Below are 26297 nucleotides of genomic sequence, written 5' to 3' on the forward strand. Positions count from 1 at the left end.
GAAGTTGCATATTGAATTATCTCAAACCGTAGAGCCTTTGGAAGTTACTGGGATATCCATCTAGTAATCTGGTCCGTTGGTAAAAATGATGGCATTTTTTGACTTCTGATCAAAATTAGCATAGACAGCTTTTTCTGGAACTTTTAATTTTAGCCAAAGAAAAAGGAACAAGAACAACATCGGAAATTTGTGGAAACCGTGAGAAAACAACTAATATTTGCACCACTGAAGCTAGCATGCTAATTAATTAACCGATTGACACTATTACAGTATGCTTATTAGCTGTTCATTCATATGTGTCAACAAAATTAATACAGTTTTGCTACATGTGTGGCAACATATTTGGGGGCTGATTACAATTAGATTTTTTTTGTCAGATCAAAGCTATCCGAAAGCGTAACTAACTGGGACACCTGATCAAGCTTCAACTCTTATGTGCTCATTTGCACTTCGTGGACTCGTACAATTGATAATAAATTCGCTTTTTCTTCTCTTATATTGTGTCCACGGTTCACCATTATGTCCACAATCGGTTGCAAAGTTAAATTACATTTAAAAAAACAAAAATTACATATGTAATTTTGGGACTTACATTGTAAATACACTAAAATTACATATTTAATTTACAGACTTACAATGTAAATACATGTTGACTATTTTTTCATAAAAAATATGGTAGCATAAATATAGGTGCTCTGAATTAGTAATCCCTCTAACATATGGGTAGCATACTGCTGGACTGAGGGAGCAAACAAAATAATAATCTATCTATTATTCTCATGCTGGTTGTTCTGCCAACTGCCTATTGGTCCAGGTGGCACAATGCTTTTTTGATGCGTGTATGACGCTGCCTATACACCCCGCCTATACACGGTTGCGCATGCCTCATGCAATATCATGGGCCAGGTGCCATGCATGCACGATTGAATGGACTAGGTAGGAAGAAAGAAAAGAGGAAAATATTGGTCTATCATTGTACGCATTGATTTGGCTACTTCTGTTTACGCCGTAGTTTTGACACATTAATCCTTCTATAAAAACTTTAAAAATAAACCATGTCAAAAACTACTTAAAAAAATAGACCGTGACCTCAGCGCCAACCCTGATGACACTAAACTAAAACATCTCAACACCACTCGACGTGGCACAAATTAGCTATGTAAAAGGAACTGAACGTCACTATACATTACACTGACCTCTTAATAGGTTTTAAATATATGGCATGCGCTGAAATCCTGAGTAGTATTTAACTTTATCTGTTTTATCAAAAAAGTACCTATAAGTAATAAAAATAGACAAAACAATTTTAAAATTAAGTAGTGAATTTAAATTTATACGAGTAATTCTTAGCACATACTACGAGTATATATGTAATTTTCAATTATTAATAAATAAATAAACCAATATTAGTATTACTATGTCTTAAGCATATGATAAAGGTTAGCATATATACTTTAGAAAAGTGCTCTCACGAATTGTGTGCATCTAGTTAAACCTAGAATGAATTCATATTGGTATATGTATTTCTTGCTGAAAATAGGATACCAAAGGTTAGCACATATCTGCTTTTAAATACATAAACGCATAATTAGCCCAAGGGCAAAAAAAAAAAGAGGATACCAAAGTAAGTTTTAAGGTCATCTCCCAGTCGCAGAGAACATATTACGACCTCTGCTGATTCATCATCAAAATAGACATCCTAAAAGGAGAAAACAATGGAAATCCACTCAGTGAGAAGTACAATTTCAACAAATATGGTTCTAGACACTATTATCCGCATGCAACATTCCATTCTTTTTACATGGTTGATTGAAACAAACGTTTAGGAACTGTACTAAAAATTTTAATTAAATTGAACTAAAAAACAGGTGAAAAGAACAAAAAAAAAGCATTAAATAGGGGTAAACTAGCATCCTTAAATATACCTCATCATCCCGTTCAAGTGTCCCTTGATTCTGCACTCAAGAAACAATCATGTATCATTAGTATCTAGCACACTAAGGCTGTAAGGAACTACAAATCCGGAACATGGTTAGACCTGGTGAGTCGTTCAAGTAGATAATGTAATAGCATGGGTAACAGGATGATATTTTATCCACCATAGAATCCTCTCAAATTAAACCTAACAAAATGTGCTGGCAGAGAAACATGTTGACTGATGCAAACCATCAAAGCAATAGAAACAAAATCATTCACACATACACCTCTTCCATATCATCATTGTTATATATCACATATCGGAATGCCTGGCTCAAGTTATTAGCAAGAGCTGCCACATCATAATCCCTGTCTCGGAAATCATCATCATCACTATCCCTACCATGGTCATGAAGTGATGTTGGGTGCCTGCAGCAACAAGACATATAGAGAAACTATTCAGTGAAAAAACAGAAGCAAAGACATCCAAGGTTAGCATGCCATCAAAAAAAAAAAACAAAGAGTCACATACCCACAAGTCCAATGATAAGAACTCTCCACCTCATTACGCTTGACTTTAAGAATATCATTTATATATTATATATTTGCATAAAAGTTTTGGATGAAGTGAATGGTGAAACACTCATTTAAAAGTCAATGGCGTCATCTATTAAAAAACTGAGGGAATATATTCTACCGATCTCTCATAAAAAAATAATCTCATAAAATGCATGGCCATTTGCACCATATTTCACCATACTTTCAGAATCGACAAGATTCAGTTCTAGGCTAATAAGCCCTGAACAAAACAAACCATAGATAAAACCAAAAAAAAAAAATTGTAGACACACATATAGCAAATCCCAACTTTTATGCGTGTTACTAGTGATTTAAAACTAAGGGTAGAAGAAGATAAATTATGATGGAAAAACTTCAGAATATATTAAAACTGAACTAATTTCAAAACTTAAATTTTAGCTGCGATAATTAGTCAACAAGAAGGCAATGAAAGTTATGAAACTTAGTGATAATACACATGCATTCCAGGAGAGTACACATGCAATATATAGCTGCTCAGTTGATTCTTAACACTCTGTGTAGCATATATGTTGTTTTTTCAGGAAAAATAGAATTTGAAACCTATTTAATTACTACCAAAACCTACCACCATACCCACAAATGCCCGATCAAAATGTGCCGATAATCTGGTGAAGGGAAGTGTAGGTGCCAACGATGGTGACGCACACTCCAATGACCAGTATCCCAACAATCGCCGCCACCTCGAAGCGGACAACTCTTCCTCGGGGCATGTAGATCTTGAGGTAGCTCAGGCACGGGAACAACATGGCAACGACGACGTTCAGTGAGAACCCGATGAACAACATGAGGTAGCCGAAGAAGGGCAAAGTGCACGCCAGCACCGTCATGTTGACAACGACGGCTGCTGGTGAGCACCCTGGTTAGCCCGTTGTTCCTATTGTCAGCCACCGCCGCCATCATTGCCGACAGCTTGTCCTCTATCGCCATTGTGATGGGCTGGATCACGAGCGCGTACTTCGCCAGCGGGGTGATCAGTGTCGTCAAGATGGCGATCTTGGTGTACAGCTTCCCCGTGGGTAAGTTCAGTGTCACCTTCACCTGCACATCCTCACCATAGCTCAGATATCCCAACACTGTTGTCACTGTAGAGTTGAGACTGCACATCACCGAAGAGATTAGCAAAACCTGCACATTAATTGGAGAGGAATAGAACATTATTGGAGAGGAATAGAACATTATTGGAGTACTGTTCCATTATCATCATCGTCATGGTTTCATAAACCAAATTATGATAACTGGAACTGATAATCCAATGATCAATTATCAATTGGTTGCCAAATCTCTCTAAGTGAAAGGTAAAACTTAAAATGCAACATCATTGAGCTACATCATCTGAAGATATGTACCATTGAATGCAACGGTTGATATAATATCCACTGTTAGATCCTGGATAAGTATCAGCAAAAGAATGGTAAAAGGTCCAAGATTGTTCAAGAAACTTCCATGAGTTAATTGTGCAATAGTCAATGCCCTACCACTTTTGCATCTTATACCTAACAATTCTCATAGCTGTTGGCTGAGTCAAAACTTAGTACAAGAATATATACAACACAACACAATAGATCTATCTTTTAACTCGGCATTAAAAATTTTATGATGCAACAGATCTTCCAAATTTAGATACGCTACCTTTTAATTTATCTAAAATTGTATTGGACTACGCATTAAATTACTTAAAATTTTTTTCATAAACTATGTATTCAAATGGCTAATATAATTATTTCATTTTAAGTGCTAGACGCATCTTCCAACTTTAGGTTTTAGCATATAAATTAAACCGTATTAGGCGGCTCTTGATTAGCTTTATCTTTAAGCTACATTGCTTTTACCTGGGTGGATGAGAGGTAACCAAATCCCAACTTGAGAGGCAGCCCTAATCGCTACCATTCACCAGTTTATTCCGCTGGGGTAATAGGCTTTAATATAGCATAGTACGCCTCCACGCTAGTTACCAGTTTATTCCACTGGTGTGATAGGTTGTATTGTAGCACAGTACGCCTCCACATCACCGCACACGTCAAACTAGTCGAAAGGCTAACGCGACATTACCCTAAATTTACATCATTATGCAAAAAAATATATTAATGCTAAATTGTGAATATTGCACTTGCCATTCCATATATCTGAAATTAACATTACAAAATTTATAAGTAGTACAACATCATTTTTTAGCGATAGTACAACTTATTTTAATAAATGATTTTAATGTTGATTTCGTATGATCCTAATTCTTATTAGACGACCAAAATAAACTTATTAGCTCGAATTTTATCTACATGATGTATATGTAGACCTGCTATATGATGGGAGCGCCAACAAAGTATATGAGAGCCATGCAATGCTGAGTATGATGAGAACATAGCAGCGATGATGATTAAGAGGTGTGCATGATTAGTGATGTACGAGTTCTAAAAATAATTATGAGTGTGCGCGTCTTCCATGCATACATGTAATAAAAAAGTAATTTGTTTGTATTCTTACTAAACCTGGTGCTAATTTAATACCACCATTGACTTTTAAATTTTCATTAACCATAATTCTAAATTTACATTGTTAATTGTTATCACAAATTGTAGCAAACTTACTATCAAGTACAACACATAAATACATTTTAAAAGTGTATAGGAATTATGAGTGTGCGCGTCTTCCATGCATACATGTAACAAAGAAACAATTTGTTTGTATTCTTGCTAAACCTGTTGCTAATTTAATACCACCATTGACTTTTAAATTTTCATTAACCATAATTCTAAATTTACATTCTTAATTGTTATCACAAATTTTAGCAAACTTACTATCAAGTACAACACATAAATACATTTTAAAAGTGTATAGGAAAATCCTTCTTAGACTTCATTGAGCAGTAAACGGTCGGGAAGACGCCATAGCCGGCGAAGCAGACGAAGTAGAGGCTGAGGGCAGTGGGCAACCCGCTCAGCGCAACCGACAAGGCCAGCCCGACCGCCGAGATAGGCAAGCACGCTGAGGTTCTTGAGCCACGTCGTCGGGAGGATGACAGTGGCCGCCGCGAGCACGAATAGCTGCTTCCCATGCACCTGGTACCCTAGGATCTCCACCACCGTGCCGGGGAGGAGCTTGTCGAGGTTGTCGCCCAAGAGGATGACGAAGCTGATGGCGACAAGCTAGAGCTCGACGTACATGATGAGGCCGATGGCCGTCAGGCCATAGCCGCTGAAGGTGAGGTGGCCGATGTCCAGTAGCTCAGCGATCGACGCGCATGCAGCGGTCCATGAGGTTGATGGTGTAGAAGCATATAGCTTGGTGAAGAGCGCCAGGCTAAGCCACCTGCCCTGCGAGGGTAGATCAGCGATCGACGCGCATGCAGCGGTCCATGAGGTTGCCGGTGTAGAAGCAGATGGCTTGGTGAAGCCACCTGCCCTGCGATACCAGCATGGAGAGCCACATGCCCTGAGATAGCGCGTACAGCACGGAGAGCATCCTTACGCTTGAGGGAGCATGTTCCTTACGCTGGAGGGAGCACGTGCGCTGTACGCGATCGTCCCTAGATCTTCTTGCTCATGTTTACCATAGAAGGGAGCCTCGTCGATAGGGCTCTTATCCGCCGCCATAATCTCATGTTCCAGACGGTTGACGTTTGACCGCACGGAAAAAATTGTTTCTCTACTAGTGTACTAACGGCTTCTATAATTAGTTTTTTTCTACTAGTGTACGAACGGCTTCTATAATTAGTTTTTTTATTAGTGCCCAAACAACTCATGCAATACCCTATATAATATCCGATGTGACGTGCCAAAGCTTTATACCCATGGATCTAAACACCCCCTATGAACTGTAAATATGGGATGGATGTGCTATTTATTTATAGCCTAGCTATTATTTGTAATTTTTTCCGACATGACGTGGGTCAGTTCGAATGGAACACGTCCTTTTTGATAAAAAAGAAATCTCTCTGCACTCCTCATACACTACACAATTGATTTTCGAAACGATTTCCACATCAGCCTTCTGTTATGTTACATTACTACTAGGTTCCATCAAAATTTGAACAATTTTATATGTTCTTGTACAGCTCTTTCAAAGAGGGCCAATTGATCTTCATGATCACTTTAGCTTACGCTGCTTTCTACTACTCGACTCCCCTGGCTGCACGTTGCACCTGTGCTTAGTGTAGGGGCTCTCCTGATCTCCGGTGGGCTCGAAGTAGAGCTTCCGGTGCAGCCTCGCCGTGGGGCTCTCCTCTTCCTCTTCCTGCTCGCGTGGGTCGTAGTAGAGGTCGCCGACGTTGATGCTCCGGTGGCGGCGCTCCTCGAACTGCACGCTCGCCGCCGCCTCCAGCTTCAGTTTGGAGAGGTTCTCCATGGCCGCCATCCTGATGCCGTCTATGGAGTTCGCCGTGTTGCGGTTGCGGTGCAGGTGCTTCGTCTCCAACTTGTAGTGGAGCTTGTACTCCTGGTTCTTGTAGAACACGTCGAAACCATGCTTGGGTATGTCGTTGGGGATCTCCTTGCCGATGGCCACCGCCGTCTGCATCCATCCACAGAAATTCATCACAACGCGGGATCAGCATTGCCATCAAATTTGGATAAATTTCGTAAGAAACATAAAAAAATAAAATTCTAATATCTCGAGTGGATAACTCATCGTGTAGCTTTTACTTCCAAATTCAATACATATGGTTGTAAGAAATTCTGAAAGAAATTGACCGTGTTGAGTATAATAGCATCTATCACTCTAAAAATCAAGTTGAAATTCGACTTAAGCTTTGATTAACAAATGATAAATTCGGGTGCGAATAGTATTCATACAATAAATTAGTCCCTTTTTTTTATATCTCAATGTGTGATTTGATTTTGTACCTAAGTTTTTTCCTTTTGGAGTGGGATATGTATATATGTTGTATATATGAATATTGCTACGTTTTTTTAATAAAAAATCATAAACTAAACTATTTGAAAGGGTTTTAAACAAATGAGGGACGAGGTATCAAAATAGTTAATTTCTCGTACAAACAGTTGAGAGTGAGTTTGGCAGAAATTAAATTGAGTGAGTTTTGTAAAATTTAGTTACCTCATTGCACCAGCAGGAGGCGACGTGGTTGATGGTGTAGCCGCCGCCGCCGAGGAGGAGGAGCGGCAGGTTGAAGCTGCGGATGAAGCTGACGCACTGGGCGTGGCCGCGCGTGGTCAGGTTCAGCTCGCCGAGCCGGTCGCCGGCGAGGGAGTCGGCGCCGCACTGCAGCACGACGGCCTCCGGCTGGAACACCTCCATCACCCTCGCCATGATCGGCTCGAACAGCCGGTGGTACTCCTCGTCGCCGATGCCCACGCTCACCGGCACGTTCAGCGCGCAGTAGCGGCCGGGGCCCTTCTTGCCGACGTCGGCGACGGCGCCGGAGCCCGGGAAGAAGCCGCCGCCGTGCTGGTGGAACGACACCGTCATCACCCGGTTCGACGCCTCGAAGGCGGCCTGGACGCCGTCGCCGTGGTGGACGTCGATGTCCACGTAGAGCACGCGGCGGAAGTGGGCGAGCAGCTCGCGGATGGCGAGCACGATGTCGTTCACGTAGCAGAAGCCCCTCGCGCCGCCGCGGCACGCGTGGTGCATCCCGCCCGACCAGTTGATGGCGATGTCGGCGGTGCCGCTCCCGAGGGTGCGCGCCGCGGCGAGCGACCCGCCGGAGTAGCGGAGGCAGTAATCCCAGAGGCGGTCGAACACCGGGTTGTCGACGCCGCGGCCGCCGCCCTTGCCCTCGACGGCGTAGATGCCCCTGGCGCGCGCCATGTCGCCGACCCCGTCGTCGCCTCCGCAGCCGTCCGGGGTGAGGTCCTGGAGGAGGGCGAGGTAGCCCTCGTCGTGGAAGTCGGCGAGCTCCGCCGCCGTGGCGGGCGCCGTGCGGAGGCGGCGCATGTCGCCGAGCATGCCGTAGGCGGCGACGAGGTTGTGCGCCATGGTGACGCGGTGCGGCACCATGACGTGGCCCTCGCCGTAGTCGACGGTGGAGATCCCCGGGTCGTAGTAGTAGCACACCCGCCGCTTCTTGTCGTCGCCGCACGACGGCGAAGGCAGCGAATTGCCGCCGCCGCCGGCCATGGCCATGTTTAACCTAGCTACACCGGCGAGATGCAGACGTCACGGTGGCGCATGCACCGGACGTACACACGCACATATATAGGCTAAACATATGTAAGGCTGATCGAAGCCCAGTTCGTGCCGGAGTTGGATTGTTAATTGACTTTTAAATTATTAATTAATCCGAAAACAACTTCCAAATTAACTTCCAACTACCTGATCGGAAGTTTGGAACGGAACTCGTATATATATCCTCTTAACTTTCTTCCCGTGCAACGGCGTCTCCTCCCCGCACGCGCGCTTCCTAACCCTACCTTTCCTTTTTTTTTCTTTTAACCTTCTTCCATATATAGATCTAATCCTCTCTCGCTATTTTCTTTTAACCTTCTTCCATAACCCCGGCCGGTGAGAGCTCTCGTCCACAGCTCGTCACATCATCGTTGTCACGCGCGTCTCCACCGGTATATCTCCTCCGGGCGTGCGGCAGCGGTGTAGGCGGTGCGCACGCCGCGGCCGACATCGATCTACAAATTGGTGGGAGAGGTGAGAAATTAGCTACGTTCCTATAATTTCTTCTCTTTTTTCCCAATTTTTGTTATTAGGCTAGTTACCCTGCATGTTCTGCTATATCTTTCTATACATGCTTCCTTCGTAATTTCCTTGCTTGGATGGGACTAGAAAATCGATGCGCCCGTTGGCGCGCTCAATATTTATAGCCTATTATATTATTATTTAATGGGTTTTAAAATTTAGGTTTAAAACTAGAATAGTGCCCGTGCGTTGCAACGGATAAAAAAATACAATAATAAATGGATGACAACGATTTAATTATATCTTCAGGATATTATCTAAATAACATTATATATTTTTTTATGAAACCTTATATGTTTGATATTGTGCATTAGAGTGGCCATGATGGTAAATAACATTCCAGGAAAATATATTTGTTAAACCAGCCGTATCATTTAGAGTTTTATAGAATTGAAAGAAAAATAAGTACTCCCTTCATCAAAAAAAAACTCAACCTAGAAGTGGATGTGACCCCTCCTAGATTGATGTATGTTGTTCTAGGAGGTTTTTGTTAGACGGAGGAAGTATTTGTTGAATCGTCATGGCCAGTTCATTAGTTATACTAGGTAAAACCCCGTGCGTTGCTGCGGGAGTTCAGTATAATAACAATAAGTAAAAATAATGTGTAAAATAGCTAAACAATATAAACTTACATAAGTTGATATGGTTTATGATAATTTAAATTTAAATAGATATATATAATAATGATTCAAATGTAAAAGTAAGATGATGTGGCTTTATGAGAGAAGAAAGGGAGTGAGATACTTTGGACCGTAGATTAATCGTGTAAGGCAAAAAAAACAATTGATATGATATGATTTAATGGGAGAAGAGAAAAATAATACTAACTAAGTGAGGATGAATCATATAGGTATATACGATATTATAAAAAATGATGAAGATATATATTGAAATATTATGTGAATTATGTGGGATGATGATTTAACATGCTTACATTTTAAAACTCTAAAATGTAATAAATTATAAAATTATAGATAATATAACATGTTTGCATGATGTTTAAATGCAATAATTGTTAGTGGATGATGATGTGGCATCTTTGCATGTTGAGCTTTGGGATCTAGTGGGTTATAACTTTATAATAAGAAAAGATTATATATAACCCTATTTTTGCTCATATTACAACCCTGATAATTGATAGCAAAATTTCTGAAATAATTTTGATGCCAAATTTTGTGAATTTAATTTTGAAATAATTTGATTGATAGCAAAATAATTATGTCTGAATTTAAATATGCATCAATGCAAAATAATGTTGTATGAGCAAACAATACAAAATGATGTGTGAGCAAATGTTTGCCCAGAGATAAGATTGCCTTTTCATACAACTTAACGGAGAGGAGTTAACAATAGTTTGGCTGTGATGGAATTTCTGGGAGAAATATGCTTGTACGATGGCATTTTCAGGAAGTTGTGTTTGTCGATGGCATTTCTGGGATTAGGGTGTTTGTTAATGGTATTTCATGGATTTTCTCTTGATTATATGGATGAGTATATGTTAAATATTATAAAAATAATGAATATATATGTGTGTTAAAAATATTGTGAATAATAATGTGAAGGAAGATGATTGGATGTTGTTTCGTAGAATTAAATGAATTGTAGATGATGTTGCATGCTTGCATAAGTTTTCTATTTAATTATTGCTAGTGAATGATGAGGTGGTATATTTGCATGTTGAGTTTTAGAATTAGTGGGGGTTATAATTTTATAGTAAGATAGGATTAGCTTCTCCCTAAGACACTCTCGCTGTCAATTTTGTCCTCATTCACCTAATCGCTCTTCTTCTTCAGGTAGAAGCTAATTTCTGCTATTACTACTTGATTATTGATACAATTAGGCCGTCACAAAATCACATTGGTTAGGGTGGGTTTACTTCGTGAAAAGAAAAATTTTAGGTATCAGATCGGACGTTTGACCGGACGTCGGAAAGGGATTTTCGGATACGAATGAAAAAACTAATTTCATCACTCGGCTAGAAATTGCGAAACGAGTTTATTAAGCCTAATTAATCTGTCATTAGCACATGTGGTTATTGTAGCACTATGGCTAATCATAGACTAATTAGGCTCAAAAGATTCATCTCGCGATTTCCATACAAACTGTACAATTAATTTTTTTAATCTATATTTAATTTTCTATGTATGTGTCTAAAGATTCGATGTGATGTTTTTTAAGAAAAAGTTTTGAGAACTAAACAAGGCCTAACGAGGCCTTGTTACAAATTATGTAATACTCTGATCAAATTAATTAGGCGTACATCGACGTGTGCCGCCTGCGGCCGGCATGCGCGCGGGAGTTCACGTTCTACAAGGGCGCCATAAACCAAGGCTGCATGCATGCCGTCAACGTGCATCGTTGGCTACCACGAGGGCTTCGGCTGCGACAGTACTGTGCATGCTTAATCAATCGCGTTGGCCCGTGTGGAAAGTAAAATAGAAATGGAAAGCGTGAGTGGAACGCGGGCGAATTTTTTTGCGCGGGCATATGCCTGCTGTTCGGACGACGGAAGAAAAAAAAAATCCAAATCCTATTGCCCCGTGGATCGGCGGATTAGATAATTACGGAGTAAACCGATGACGTCCAACATTTGTTAACAAAAATATCTTCAATTTTTATAATAGTAGCGAAATACACGATGAACAAAATAATAACATATGTGTTGCTTTATAATACAAGCATATTATTTATGGTCCTTTTCAAGTAAAAATATACATAAGATTTTACATGAATAAATTCAATTCTTGTTAGGATGTGCTACCTGTCTACCGGCTGAAAAATTTCTTGCTTTCAGCCGCTTATTTTAGCGCTGGATAAATGTATCGGACGATCCAACGATTTCCTGCGGCGCTATCAGCCTATCACACATTCCGTCAGAATTTAAAAGTTGTCCTTTTTGCAAAATAGCCATCAATTTTGTGAGAATTTTAGATACACCCTTCTTAGGCCTAAGCTGTTACAACTTTTTCGCATAACTACCTATAGTTTTTTTTTATAATAAAACCAATGAAGGAAAACTTCCTTTCTCCTTCGCATATAATACTTAAGTAGTTTTGTATACAAGATTTTAAAAATACTGTTTTGTATACAATCTTTGTGTGCAAAGTACTCGGTATGCTAGTTTTTTTTGCTAATTTTTGCCATATGTGTTCATTCACTTTTCTAACATGTATATAGACTGGTCAGGATCACGTCTTTACTACCGATTCACCATTCTCTGTTTGTTTTGTTACGACCTTCACGAAAGTGAAACGAGACGAGAATTGTAGGCTTCTTTCCTAAACTAAAAGCGGTGGTTCCCGCCTCCCTGTGCCTAAAGCGGGGTGGGCGACTGCGGTTCGAGTCTTTATCGATCGGGTAGATCCATATGTTCTGGGGGGGAGACGAGGTGTAGCGCAGTCTGGTCAGCGCATCTGTTTTGGGATAGTCATCTCATTGATATTTTTAGTACAACATCTAATCTAGCTTAATCAACGTGCGTCTAGCTTAATCAACGTGCGTCTACTTTAGTTATCTCATTATTTTTTTGTCACCTTTTGTATTAATTTACTAATAAATGTTTCTTGTTTGTTTGTAATTTTGTTAGCAAATTTTTAGGTGTAATGAGTAGTTGTCTAGTATCTCTCTTATTTCTATTTTGTTTCACTAAATGTAAGTTGCACTTTATTTTTAACTATAAGGTTATCATTAATAATGAATTCTATGTTATGATACGTATGATAAGTTATACACGCTATTTTCATATGTGTATCATGTAAGTATTAAAAATCTATCAGGTGATTTTGGTTTAACAGGTGCACACACAGACACGGGGATTATGGCGGCGGATAAGAGTCCTATCGATGAGGCTCTTCTCCATAGGCAAGAAGATCTACGAGATGAGGTGGATTACGACATGGAGCATCTCCTCCTCCCTACCGGCAGCAACATGGAGCAGCATCTCCTCCTCCCTACCGGCAGCAACATGGAGCAGCATCTCCTCCTCCCTACCGGCGGCGGCTCATTTTGTATGACCGGCGCTTCCTTTGGGAGGAGCTGCCTAAACCTTAGCAACATCATATCCGGCATCGGGATGCTCTCTGTGCCGTACGCGCTATCCCAGGGCGGGTGGCTCAGCTTGACACTCTTCACCATGGTCGGCGCCATCTGCTTCTACACTGGCAACCTAATTGACCGGTGCATGCGCGTCGACCGCTGTGTACGGAGCTACCCAGACATCGGCTACCTCGCCTTCGGCAGCTACGGCCGGATGGCCATCGGCCTCGTCATATACGTCGAGCTCTACCTCGTCGCCATCAGCTTCCTCATCCTCGAGGGCGACAACCTCGACAAGCTCCTCCCTGGCATAGTGGTGGAGATCCTAGGGTACCAGGTTCACGGGAAGCAACTGTTCGTGCTCGCGGCGGCCGCCGTCATCCTTCCGACAACGTGGCTCAAGAACCTCAGCATGCTTGCGTACGTCTCGGCGGTTGGGCTCGTCTCGTCGGTGGCGCTGACGGCATCGCTGGTCTGGGCCGGCGTGGCCGGCAAGGGCTTCCACATGGAGGGCAGCAGCCTCTTGAATCTGAGCGAGCTGCCCACCGCCCTTAGCCTCTATTTCGTCTGCTTCGCTGGACATGGCGTTTTCCCGACTGTGTACTCCTCAATGAACTCTAAGAAGGATTTTCCTAAGGTACACTTTTTAAAATGTATTTATGTGTTTTACTTTATAGTGAATTTGCTAAAATTTATGATAACAATTAACAATGTAAATTTAGAATTATGGTTAATGAAAATTGAATAGTCAATGGTGGAATTAAATTAGCAACAGGTTCAGTAAGAATATAAACATATTGTTTTTTATTACATGTATGCATAGAAGATGCGCACACTCATAATTAGTTTTTAGAACTCGTACATCACTAATCATGCACACTATACTCGCACATCTCTTAATCATCATCGCTGCTACATTCTCATCATACTCATCATTGCATGCTTCTCATATATTTTGTTGGCGTTGGCGCTCCATTCATACATTAGGTCTATATACATCATGCAAATAAAATTTAAGCTAATAAGTTTATTTTGACCATCCAATTAAAAGTAAGAATTAGGATCAGACGAAATCAACATTAAAATGATTTATTGAAATAAGTTGTACCATCCCTAAAAAAATGTTGTACTAGTTATCAATTTCGTAATGTTAATTTACACTGATAAGGAATGGCGAGTGCAATATAAAATTAATGGCAAGTGCAATATACACAATTTAGTATTGATATACTTTTTTTTGTATAATGACATAAATTAAGGGTACTGTTGGGATAGCCTTTCGACCAGTTTAACGTGTGAAGTGACGTGGAGGTGTACTGTGCTACAAAACAGCCTATCACTCCAGTGGAATAAATAGGTTCCTGGAGGCGATTAGGGTCGCCTCTCAACTATATTTGGTTACCTCTCATCCACCCATGTAAAAGCAATGTAGCTTAAATATAAAGCTAATCATGAGCCGCCTAATATGATTTAATTTATATGTTAAACCTAAAGATAGAAGATGTGTCTAGCACTTAAAATGAAAGAATTATATTAGTCATTTGAATACAAAGTTTACGAAATTTGTTTTTAACTAATTTTATGTGTAGTCCAATACAATTTTGGATAAATTAAAATGCAGCGTATCTAAATTTGGAAGATGTGTTGCATCATAAACTTTTCTTTGCCAAGTTAAAATAGAGATATATTGTATTGTATATATTCTTGTACTAAGTTTAGACCAACCAATAGGTATGAGAATTGTTAGGGATAAGATGCAAAAGTGGTAGGACATTGACTATTGCTCCATTAACTCATGGAAGTTTCTTGAACAATCTTCGACCTTTCACCATTCGTTTACTGATATTTATCCATGAATATTGACAAATATTGTATCAACCGTTGCATTCAATGGTCCTTATTTTCATATGATATAGCTCAATAATGTTGCATTTTAAGTTTTACCTTTCAATTAGAGAGATTTGGCAACCAATGATAATTGATTACGAATTATCAGTTCCAATTATCATAATTTGGTTTATGAAACCATGATGGTGATGATAATGGATCAGTACTCCAATAATGTTCTATTCCTCTCCAATTAATGTGCAGGTTTTGCTGATCTCTTTGGTGCTGTGCAGTCTCAACTACGCAGTGACAGCGGTGTTGGGATATCTGATCTATGGTGAGGATGTGCAGGCGCAAGTGACACTGAGCTTACCCACGGGGAAGCTGTACACTAGGATCGCCATCCTGACGACACTAATCACCCCGCTAGCGAAGTACGCGCTCGTGATCCAGCCAGTCACAATAGCGATAGAGGAGAAGCTGTCAGCGACGACGGACGCCGAGATCAACAGGCTGACTAGGGTGCTCACCAGCACAGCCGTCGTTATCAGCACGGTGGTGCTGGCATGCACGGTGCCCTTCTTCGGCTACCTCATATCATTCATCGGGTCCTCGCTGAACGTCACCGTTGCTGTGTTGTTCCCGTGCTTGAGCTACCTCAAGATCTACATGTCCCGAGGAGGAGTTGGCTGCTTCGAGATGGCGGCGATCATCGGGATACTGGTCATCGGAGTGTGTGTCGCCATTGTTGGCACCTACACCTCCCTTCAGCAGATTATAGGCACATTTTGATCGTGCATTTGTGGTTATGGTGGTAGGTTTTGGTAGTAATTATATAGGTTTCAAATTCTTTTTTATTTTTTTTCTGAAAAAAAACATACATTATACACAGTGTTAAGAATCAACTGAGCGCCTTGTTTGTATCATAATTTGGCTTTTAGTTAGTCCATTTATGCAAGCCAAATTATTTAGAAAAGTGTTGAGTGGTTTGCTCGAGAGTCAGTTAAATAAATATATATGTGCAGAGAAGAGAAGTATCGGTTATTTGCAAGTTACTAGCAAAGAACTATAGCATGCAGTTCGGTATATTTCTGTATCTGATCAGATTTTGGGCTAAGTGCTGTAAAAGGTGCAGATGGTACAGCTGATGAGATTATCGTGTTCTTTGATGGTTTTGGATGGACAACATCAAGGAGGCACAGTGAATAGCTTGACAACATGAAGACATGATATGGATTCTTGTATTTTTCATTGCTGTCAAAGCCTTATGGTGTTAATCTAGAAAAAAGCATAAGCAGGAGCCAGGTCTGTGCTGGTGTTAAGGGAGGTGACCGAGATGAATTTGGATTGTATCTCGTCTATACATACTGATTGGTCACGTGAAGTGAGATTTGGTGTTGGTTTGCATGTGCTGAGGACGATTAGCGCATGCAGTGGCCAGCCAGCTGAGGATTGAGATATATTTTTATCACTTTGTTTCCTTCTAAGATCAGAGAATAGCATTATACGCATACATATCCATGGTACTACTTTATGTGCCATATCCTGCTATGGATATTAAGCACTATTATTAGTACAATATATGGGCTGTTGCACTTGCCCTTTGGCTCTGTTTGTGCATGTCTTGTTTTTTATTCCTCTATGATACAAGAGATTCTCTTTTTATTGGGTGTTTTATTTTTTAAGTGGTTTATTTATACTTCATGAAGGGTTAAATTGAACCATATTATCTAAAAAAATCCTCACTAGAGCATTAATCATTGGAATAATCAATAAATTACTTGAGCCACAATTGATGGATAAAATATTCTTAACCACTACTTCTTGCTATTGCCCAAAATTTGATATTGGCAAAGAACAAAACAGATCCTACATCTGTGAACTGAGCAACCGGGGTGGCATCACTAGCACGTTGCGCACGTACTTACACTTGCACAGTTTTATCTTCCACAACAAGAGTGAATAGCCAATGCGGTCTCTTAATTTTTTTTATGTTAGTTTAATCCCTGATTTTATATTGTCCAAACTCCAAATAAACCTCTTAATTTATCATGTGACTTGATATAGTCTCTAATCCACCGAAACCGTTATACAGACATGCCACGTCATCCTAGCATACATAGTTAAAATCAAAATATTCATTCTACCTTGTATATACCATAGAAAATAAGAAAGAAGAAAGGAAACGACAAAACATAATGATTATCATATCTTTGTGTCTTTATTTACTACATTTTTATTTGTCCTTTTTCTCTCCTTTCCTCTTTATTTCTCTTTTTCTTAAAAAAAATGGCATAGGTGAGGATAAAATCAAAGTTGGATGGAAGTAAGTCAATGGATCTCAATCCGAGGAAGGCACATAATCTCATTTTGTTATAACGTCACACAAATATAACTTTGGATAAAAGCATATCTAACACCCTAACCTAAACGCTTCAACTTACTACATAATATTGTTCATATAACTTCTAAGGTTGTTTTGAACATGCTGATTTCCGTATACAGATACTAAATAAGGTTTTGGTTAACAAAGATGACAAATTTCAGGACTAATCCTCGATTATTGTGATTGTATCGATCCTCAGTTATTGGTGTAAAAAAGAGTGCATGGGAGAATTTGACATATATCTTGAATATATCTACTCCTCAGTCCGAAGATAACTTCATTTCTAACATGAACAGTTTATTCTAAAATAAGTTCATTTCTAGCCTATTATAAATTGTATTTCTTTTATACCTTTTATTCTAAAACACTCGTAATACTATTTCTTTATGAAAAATAAGTTCACTTTTATCCTGTTATAAGTTTTATTCCTTCAATACCTTTATCTATCTACCTACTCATCAATACTATTTTAAGGATTATTCCTTCAATGTCCTTTATCTATCTATCCATTCATCAGAATGGAATGCTATTTTTTTTTTCTTTTGATAAGGAGACTTTGGTCTTTTCTCTCAACCTTAGTTTGAAGTTTGAACACCAAAGACTAAAAATAGAGTTATTTTTGAATAGCGGGAGTGTGGCGTCACTAAAATCATCTATTGTACATGTAAAATTAGATAAAACCGAATAAAATAATTAGATAAAAAGCACTTTAGCGGTTATACGAACAGTATTATGAAGTTGATAGAGTTGGTTATCCGACTTCAAAGTATGAGGTGTTAGATGGACTTTTACTGAGGGTATATTGACTTCTCCCTATATAGTAATTTAGTAACACCAAGCAAACTACATTAAGAGACCATGGAGCAACAGCATCACTCTTGTTCTACACACTTTCACTGCAGCAACACCACAAATTAAACCTGAATACATCAGAGTTGCTACTGCTCCCTAATTCAGTCTGTTATTTTGGTGTTCGCGTTACAGAAAAAGGCTCAACTTGTGTCCACAGAACCTGCACCTTTCTCCTCAAGCTTATCCATGGCTGATGCCAAATAGTTGTCACAGTAACCAGGTGGCTCATAGATAAAGCAAGAGATCACGTCTCGCAGTGTCACGACACCAACAACCTCGAAGTCACCGTCCACGACGTATATCCGGTGGGTTATTCTTGATGCAATGCTGTCAATCACGCTGCCAAGAGAAGCGTCAGGCGAACAGGTGAGAGGTGGCTTCACCAGGCCGTTCCCTGAATCAGAAACGGTGGAACCTATGGTCTTCATGAACTCCATGACAGTAAGTTGCCTGTATGGAAGATTTATCATTAGGAACATGGAAATGCAAAATTTTGAAAATGACTCACGCGGTAACAAATAGCCGGATGGTTTGATACCTGAAATTCGAAAACAAGTCAGGCCTAAGTAACAAAAAGCGAATATCCCTTATGCTCACACTGCCAACAAGTTTTTTGTTGGGACCTTCTACTACAGGCACACCACCAATTTTGTTGTCCTTCATGCACTTAAAAGCTTCCAAGATTAGATCACCACTGTTAACAGTGATAACCTGAAGAAAGCACAAAATTGTTCAACTACCAGTTTATTGCAAAGTGAAGAGAAAAAAAATTACATTGTAGCATGTTTCAGCTTGAGATATAACTTTTATCTTGATAATGTAGGCAGACATGATTTCTCATTAGTAAAGAATTGGATTAGGGAGACACAATTACCTCATCAAGTGACATAAATGGAAGTCCCAAGTCCGAGAGAGGGAGCGCTGAAATATAATCAAACCAATCCCTTCCTTTGCACTGCTGAAGTCCTTTAACAACACCAGTCTGAGTAATGAAGTTCTTAATAATTGGCTTATCAGGCTCAATCACTGGGACATTCCTTAACCTGTACTTGGATAGCAACAGTAATACAGTAAGCATTGAAGTGTCCAGTGTAATGGGGACAAAAGGAGACCAGCGGTAGGATTCTACAATTGATCGAACCTATAATAATGAGAAAAAAATATGAAGGTTAGCAGGATTTACATCAGAAGATCATCATGCAATATTCAAATGAGGCAAAGAGGACAGATATCCAAACTATTATTAGCAACAATAAGTTGCAGCTAAGAAATCACAGGAAGTTTTCAATCACGCCAAGCTGCGGCATATATTGTAACTAGGATAGCCAAACTTCGGTGTAGCCACACAGCAGAACAGTGGTTCAAGGTAAAATATATACCAAATAATTTGAGACTGACTGGACTCTATAAATGATCGACATTTAACAAAAAGGAAAAAAAAATCCAAATATGCATAATAATTCATCATAGAGTAAAATGCATACTGTAGTTGATTTGAAAGGTTCTTGCTGAAGCAGAACTTTGTAGAAATCTTCTCCTAAATGATCAGCAGCAGTTAGTCCATCCTTTGCCACACCCTTTTCTGCTGTTAACCCACCAGCAACAGCAGCCCCTACTGCAGCGGCAGTCAAGCCAGCAACAGCTGCAGGACCAGTTGCACCCAATGCTGCCACTCCCACTGCACCGACAGCACCCATTCCAACTCCTGCTGCGGTTGCTGACCCAGCTGATAGAGCAACGGCGGCAATCTCAGCATTTTCTAGAACCCAGAGGATGATAGCCGAGTAATCAATGATGCCAAGGTACCTCCCTTTCCAATCAGCCGGAGCTCCACATTCCGGATTTAGCACTGGCGCTGCCCTAATGTTGTGTTTGGAGAGAATTCTCACAGCGTCAAGAACGGAAGTGTCTCCTGGAATTTCAATCACTGCAATGCAATGTGAGGGATCAAAAAAATACATGGCGCGGACAACTAGTTAGTTAATTTTGTCTTGCAGACGTGTGTACCTCGGCCATTAGGAACATCAGGAAAAGACGAGACAGGAATCTGAGCAAAGGCAGCAGTGAGCGATTCTTGCAAAGAGAGGGGCAGCTTCTTCTTGGACTGTATAGTGTCAAAATACGCATCACAGCTTGGGAATTTCACGGTTTCATCAGGTCGATCCATTTCTACACAAAAAACAAAAAAAACAAAACTCACTCAAACATTAATCCCAGTAGATGGCAGCAATCTGGACACGCATCTAATCTAATCATGGCACAGTAGATACTCATAACTAACCCAATCACGACAAGCCACTTTGGCATATATTAGCAAAGTTCATCACAAGTTCAACGGAGGTACACTATTAATCTACTCCTGTCAACTAATCAGGGGCTAACACTCCCAATCCAATCCTAACAAACTGCTACTCTTACTCTGGTTAGGTCCAATTCAAGAAAATTGCTTGCGGATCTGGAAGAGAAGCTAAGGCTAACGAAATCCGAGAAGAAAAAAGAAAAGGGGGTTAGGCGTAGTGGGTAGTAAAGACCGCAAAGAGAGATGAGGAAGAGGATGAGCGTGAGTACGGATGCTTCACCGGGCGAAGTGGCGGAAGCAGCTGGGACTTCCGCCGGCGTCGGTTGCTCGCGGGAGGGGAAGGGGATCGATCGGGGCGCTGCTCCGCTCGGCGGCGGCGGCGCGAACCGCGGCGATTGCTGGAAACCGTGGGCGGCGGCGGCAATCCAGGAGGAGGAGGAGGAGGGAGATGGATTCGATTGCTAGCTAGTACTAGTACTACGGTGCCTCGCGGCCATGGGGGCGCGGTGCCACGTATGCGCTTGGGTGGGGCCACGTCGCGCGAGGGGTGGCGTTTTCGTTATTATATTATATTATATTACTATCTCCGTTTTTTAATAGATGACGCCGTTAACTTTTTATTACACGTTTGACCATTCGTCTTATTCAAAAAATTTACGTAATTATAATTTATTTTGTTGTGAGTTGTTTTATCACTCAAAGTATTTTAAGCATGATTTATATCTATACATTTACATAAAATTTTTTGAATAAGATGATGATCAAACGTACATTTAAAAATCAAAGGCGTCATCTATTAAAAAACAGAGAGAGTATATAATTTTATTCTTTTTTACTAGGCCGCCTACATAATATGGCCCACGGTTGAAATAGTCCGCCACATATACCAGGACACATATAAAAGTGGAATATATTTATTGGAGTTCCCTTAACTTTACACCAAATCTGATTTTCATCCTTAAACCAAAAACTAGATATCATCGGTCCCTGAACGGTCAAAACTGGTACAAACGAGGTCCCTCGGCGGTTTTGGCTGACGTGGCTGGTTTGACTTGATCTTCGTCTCATGTGGCATTTGACGTGGCGCTTACGTGGCAATTTTATCCCAAAAAATAATAAAAGCCAGGCCCCACATGTTAGCTACACACAAAAAATAATTAAAAATAGTGGGGCCCCCACGGGTCCCACATGTCAGCCTCACCTCCCTTCTTCCCTCTCTCTTCTTTCTCATCCTCACTCCTTTTCTTCTCTCTCCCTCTCTTCTTTCCTCTCCCCTCTCTTCATCTTCTCTTCCCGCGGGCGAGCCAGGCAGGCAGCGGGCGGCGACCTCGGCGAGACGGTGCCCTCGGCGACCTTGGCGAGGTGACGACCTCGCGTGCCACTATTGCACTCCACCTCCAAGCCACCGCCTTCCTCTCCCCTCCTCCCCCCGCCCTCGCCGCCACCGATCCCGGGGGTTCAAGGGTAAACGTGTGAGAAATGAACGAGTAAACGTGTTTTTATGCGGGTAGTGAGATAGGCCACTTACATCACTACATAAAAGTAGGTCAACCGCTTTGCAGTGTAAAATACATCAGAGCTTCAGAAAAAAAATGATGAAAGGCTAAAGTTTGCAAATTTAACTTAACAAATTTAACCAATTCAACATAATTTGTTTAACCTAGTTACAAATAATAAATTGAATTTACATAAGAAGTTGAGCCAATCTGCTCATCTGGATTCGAGTCTAAGACTTAAAAAAACAAACAAACAAATGGAATGTCGTTATTCTTGTATGTCAATGTCAGCAATTGGAATTTGGATCAAAACTAAGGACTGGTATGATTTGTGACCTAAATTGGTCTTACCAATTTTTAAAATGCCAAATTTTGGTAAGTTTTGACATGACTAATTTTGGGAAGGTAAAGTTGTGTTTGGATTAAAGGTAAAATAGTCTAAGTTAACTATTGAAATGACATATTTTCTTAGGCATGCCAAAATTTGGTTTCAAACCAAATAGACACTAAACACTATTGAAATTGTCAAATATTGGTAAGCCAAATTTAACCCACGAACCAAACCAGCCCTAAAAATTTTTTTGTTGTTTACCACCTGTGCATTAGTGGTAGATAATTTGTATATTTATGGATGCTAGTACAGGGTGTTTGTCACTCGTCAGCATGGAGGAGCCAAGTTGAAGAGCTCTCCGGCACCCTTCCCACCGGCAACGCGCGCGCTCTGCTCACGGTCACGGACGTAGCTCGCGACGGCGGCCGCCACCGTCGCCTGGAACTTGGGGTCCCAGATCGCCTTCGCCACGACATCTGCCTGAATAGGGTAGTTTCTCTGGCTCCATGACGACTGCGCCGCCGGCATCGCGCGCTGAAGCTCCGACCACGTCGAAGACGACGAGGAGGAGGCGAGCATGGCTACCGCCGCCGATGAGGAGGACGACGACGACGGAGGGAGCGCGGCGGCGTAGGGCGTGATGGGGTGGTTGTGGACGCCATCGTAGGTGGTGACGAGGACGGAGGTGTCGTGGTTGCAGCGCTGCACCTGCTTCTTCACGGGGCACCCCGGCGCGCCGGTGCACCGGTAGTAGCCCCGCGGCCACGGGTTGCCCTTCGCCGTCTTCTGCCCGTACTTGCGCCATTGACAACCGTCCTTCACCTGTGAGATAAAATTCAAAAATAAATCAGCTCATCTATACCATTGTACTCCCTCCTTCTCTAAATGTCTGACGCCGTTGACTTTTTTAAACATATTTGACCGTTCGTCTTATTCAAAAACTTTTATGAAATGTGTAAAACTATATGTATACATAAAAATATATTTAAGAATAAATCAAATGATAGGAAAAAAATAATAATTACTTAAAATTTTTGAATAAGACGAACGGTCAAACATTTTTAAAAAAGTCAACGGCGTCAAACATTTTGGGATGGAGGGAGTATTTGCATAATTTTTTTTACATAAGGCTGTATATTATGTCTCAAGTTAATGGTGACGTATGTATTTCTTTTTTTAAAAAAAAGAGGGAATATACAATAATGAAGCGTGCATATATGTCTCAACTTATACAATACTTCTTTCATTTTATATTATAAGTCGTTTGATTTTTTTCTTAGTCAAAGTTCTTTAAGTTTGACTAAGTTTATAGAAAAATATATTAACATTTTCAATACAAAATAAGAATATCATCAAAATATATGCAATGTTAAATTTAATGAAACTAACTTGGTGTTGTAAATTTTACTAATTTTCTCTATAAATTTAATTTGTTCAAACAGAAAAACTTTGACTGAGAAAACTTATAATATGAAATATATTAATTGGTCACTATCTATATGCGTGTGCTACGTGCGTACCGTGGGTGCGCTGCATCGTGTTCTGAGTACGACCCGGCCAGGCCGATTCGCCGTCGACGCAGCCGTGATCATGCAAGACCGGTCGTCGTCGTCGTGGCCCGCCGGCACGGCGGCGGCGGCGGCGCCGCCCCCGTATTCGCCGCAGATGCTGCTGCTACTGCTGCTGTTGGTGGTGGCCCTCTGCCTCTTGGGATGCACCATTGGCTCGCCGGCGGCGGGGGCGCAACGCAGCGCGAGGGCGAGGTACCCGTCGCCGCCGCCGTTGCCGGCGTCCGCTTCGTCTTTCTTGCTGGCGTGGCACTGGCACGCATCAGGAGACGATCCGAGGCTAAGCCCAAGTGACAGGAATAACCCGGCCTCGTCGTCGTTCGCGTGATGCCGATGAACCTACAGCAAAATCAGCAATCGATTAACCTCCAGAGATGTTTAAAGCTACTAAACAGCATGTAACTGTAATAGGTTGACATAATTATCATCATATCATGCATGCATATGGGCGTTCTCTCGGTCTTAAATCCACCAAATCAATGTAAGTATGTAACTGATGCTTTTCAGAATAGTTTGTTCATTAGTTTCTGGTATATATTGATTACAGAGATCTTTGTCAAGGTAACATTCAAACATTCATGCATGCTACCAATTAAATGTAAAATACACATGTAAGAGCATAAACAAAATTTCACAAAAAGATGTTCTTCTAATAATTATTGGTCAAATTAATCTGAAACTATAGGGGGCATATCCTGTGAAAATATGGCGAACAGTAATAGCTCATTATCTTTTATCCTTCAAAACTCGTTGTTGGAGTTTGATCTTCAGACAATACATAGACAGTAAAAGTGTACGATATATGCCTTTCCGGCAACATGTTGAAAATGGAATTTGCACAAGAAGTGCAGAGGTGTGTCACAGAGTCACTGGACATGTTAATCTCCCTAGTAGCAACCGATTTGCAGTAAAACATGTAGTCCCAACAAAAGAATTATATCATCTTAATTTCTGAAGCTCTGAAGCATAGAAAAAATCATCTCTGAATCAATGAAATAATTACTGCATATATATACCTTCTCTGAAGCTTTCTGCACCTCATCCCTGAAAAGTGTAAAAGTGTTCATCTCGATCAATCTCTGAATTCAGACAGAATCCAAAACCCTTTCTTTCTCCCACTCCCTAGTTTTTGCTCCTTTCTGCAATAAGCCAATAACTAAGCATATCCCTGCAGCGAGTTCTATCTGAATATATAGAGGGAGCAGCACCTGAAAATGTCAAAAGCTGACCAAAATATCCAACGAACTGCCGAATTCAATCTCTGACAGAGCCGCCAAGATGCCGAGGGCAAGCAACACATGCGTCAAAAACGAGAATAAACTCGGTTGAATTTCGTTTAGAATTCGAGACGTGACCGCTTTGGTCATTTCAATTTGACGGTTTCTCGCTTTGCCGCACATCCACTCCCACGCCGGAAAGATGTAAATTCGATCTAATCCTCGTGAATTCCATGTGCACGTGCGTGTCCGGCCGTGGTCTCGTCAAAATTCGGTCAGAATTCTGAACTAAATTAAACTGGTTGGTCGGGTGTTTTTTCTTAGCCACAAGCTGGGAGGATTATCCCTCGTGATGGCTACTTGTTAACGATAAATCCCGTGTGATTATTTTGTAGTTTTATCTTTTATATGCTGGTTTGGTTAGAAAAGGAGACAAATTTGAGACATTTCGAAGAAGAGTATTCGCTGTACCGTGTTCAAAGGGAGGAAGTAGGTTTGAGAATAATTCTCGGATTGTTGTGACATCAGTCAGCTGCACGCGTAATTAAGGGCTTTTGTTTAGAGGCTTTCACGTTATCAACTCATCATCGTCTGACATAAAGACGGCATAGAAAACTCTTCGGAAGGCACGAGACAGACGGAACAGCATAGAAAGAGTTTTCTACTAGTATGAATTAATTCAGATTGACTAGGCCCATATACAAATACAAAGGATTATTAGTTCGACAAGACTATTGAGTCTTGTTTTTTTCGCACCATGGTTATCTCCATTGAGAGAAGACAGGTTGTTTTTTTTTCTTTTTCTATATATCCTCTATATCATGAGAGGCATGTCGTGGTGCTAATAAAGATAATATATACTCTTTACATATAAGTCGTTTTGATTTTTTAGTCAATATTGTTTAAGTTTGACTAAATTTATAAAAAAAATAGTAACATCTAAAATACCAAATTAGTTTTATTGAATATATTTTGATAATATGTTTATTTTGTGTTGAAAATATTACTATATTTTTTTCTATAAACTTGATCAAACTTAAAGCGTTTTTTCTTTTTGCGGGGAAACTTAAAAGAAGTTTGACTAGAAAAAAGTCAAAACAATTTATAATATAAAATGGAGGGAATAT

General features: G+C 40.6%; 4 protein-coding genes, 1 long non-coding RNA gene and 1 pseudogene across 6 annotated transcripts; 1 reads left to right on the plus strand and 5 right to left on the minus strand.

Moving 5' to 3' along the window:
• Positions 1–1637: 1637 nt before the first annotated feature.
• LOC107281802 (uncharacterized) lies at positions 1638–2341 on the minus strand. The gene is made up of 3 exons (XR_001547819.3): positions 2205–2341; positions 1926–1955; positions 1638–1699 (listed from the first exon to the last, which is right to left on the minus strand). It is a non-coding gene; the product is annotated as an uncharacterized lncRNA (long non-coding RNA).
• A 763-nt stretch (positions 2342–3104) lies between these two features.
• On the minus strand, positions 3105–5976 carry LOC107278039 (amino acid transporter AVT1I-like; annotated as a pseudogene).
• Positions 5977–6476: 500 nt separating this feature from the next.
• On the minus strand, positions 6477–8642 carry LOC107275687 (histone deacetylase 1-like). The gene is made up of 2 exons (XM_015782953.3): positions 7567–8642; positions 6477–7023 (listed from the first exon to the last, which is right to left on the minus strand). Exons 1-2 carry the CDS (start codon positions 8593–8595, stop codon positions 6601–6603), a joined length of 1452 nt encoding a protein of 483 aa, XP_015638439.2. The 5' UTR covers positions 8596–8642; the 3' UTR covers positions 6477–6600.
• A 4299-nt stretch (positions 8643–12941) lies between these two features.
• Positions 12942–16071, plus strand: LOC107275597 (amino acid transporter AVT1I). The gene is made up of 2 exons (XM_015782964.3): positions 12942–13831; positions 15286–16071. The coding sequence occupies exons 1-2, from the start codon at positions 12977–12979 to the stop codon at positions 15811–15813; spliced, it is 1383 nt and encodes a 460-aa protein (XP_015638450.3). The 5' UTR covers positions 12942–12976; the 3' UTR covers positions 15814–16071.
• A 2105-nt stretch (positions 16072–18176) lies between these two features.
• Positions 18177–21093, minus strand: LOC4327659 (SNF1-related protein kinase regulatory subunit gamma-1-like). Of its 2 annotated transcripts, none has more exons than XM_015755112.2 (6): positions 20839–21093; positions 20267–20428; positions 19744–20186; positions 19134–19400; positions 18798–18970; positions 18177–18709 (listed from the first exon to the last, which is right to left on the minus strand). In XM_015755112.2, exons 2-6 carry the CDS (start codon positions 20424–20426, stop codon positions 18400–18402), a joined length of 1353 nt encoding a protein of 450 aa, XP_015610598.1. In that variant the 5' UTR covers positions 20427–20428; positions 20839–21093; the 3' UTR covers positions 18177–18399. The 2 variants fall into 2 exon arrangements, with proteins under 2 accessions (XP_015610598.1, XP_015611245.1); XM_015755759.2 differs by having other exon boundaries at positions 20828–21093.
• Positions 21094–22189: 1096 nt separating this feature from the next.
• Positions 22190–25105, minus strand: LOC107278717 (WRKY transcription factor 72B). The gene is made up of 3 exons (XM_015786535.3): positions 24970–25105; positions 23906–24292; positions 22190–23207 (listed from the first exon to the last, which is right to left on the minus strand). The coding sequence occupies exons 1-3, from the start codon at positions 25018–25020 to the stop codon at positions 22713–22715; spliced, it is 933 nt and encodes a 310-aa protein (XP_015642021.1). The 5' UTR covers positions 25021–25105; the 3' UTR covers positions 22190–22712.
• Between the last annotated feature and the right edge of the window lie 1192 nt (positions 25106–26297).

The sequence above is a fragment of the Oryza sativa genome, chromosome 1, assembly GCF_034140825.1.
Source record: "Oryza sativa Japonica Group chromosome 1, ASM3414082v1".
Lineage (NCBI taxonomy): Eukaryota > Viridiplantae > Streptophyta > Magnoliopsida > Poales > Poaceae > Oryza > Oryza sativa.

Excerpts from the sequence above, each read along its gene's own strand:
- LOC107275687 (XM_015782953.3), bottom strand. The coding sequence starts at position 8,595 with ATGGCCATGGCCGGCGGCGGCGGCAATTCGCTGCCTTCGCCGTCGTGC. Across the intron at positions 7,024-7,566 it reads CCTCCTGCTGGTGCAATGAG|ACGGCGGTGGCCATCGGCAA; the intron begins GTAACTAAATTT and ends GGATGGATGCAG.
- LOC107275597 (XM_015782964.3), top strand. The coding sequence starts at position 12,977 with ATGGCGGCGGATAAGAGTCCTATCGATGAGGCTCTTCTCCATAGGCAA. Across the intron at positions 13,832-15,285 it reads CTAAGAAGGATTTTCCTAAG|GTTTTGCTGATCTCTTTGGT; the intron begins GTACACTTTTTA and ends ATTAATGTGCAG.
- LOC4327659 (XM_015755112.2), bottom strand. The coding sequence starts at position 20,426 with ATGGATCGACCTGATGAAACCGTGAAATTCCCAAGCTGTGATGCGTAT. Across the intron at positions 20,187-20,266 it reads TGATGTTCCTAATGGCCGAG|TGATTGAAATTCCAGGAGAC; the intron begins GTACACACGTCT and ends ATTGCATTGCAG. Across the intron at positions 18,971-19,133 it reads CATTTATGTCACTTGATGAG|GTTATCACTGTTAACAGTGG; the intron begins GTAATTGTGTCT and ends TGCTTTCTTCAG.
- LOC107278717 (XM_015786535.3), bottom strand. The coding sequence starts at position 25,020 with ATGAACACTTTTACACTTTTCAGGGATGAGGTGCAGAAAGCTTCAGAG. Across the intron at positions 24,293-24,969 it reads TGCAGAAAGCTTCAGAGAAG|GTTCATCGGCATCACGCGAA; the intron begins GTATATATATGC and ends ATTTTGCTGTAG. Across the intron at positions 23,208-23,905 it reads CACGATGCAGCGCACCCACG|GTGAAGGACGGTTGTCAATG; the intron begins GTACGCACGTAG and ends TTTATCTCACAG.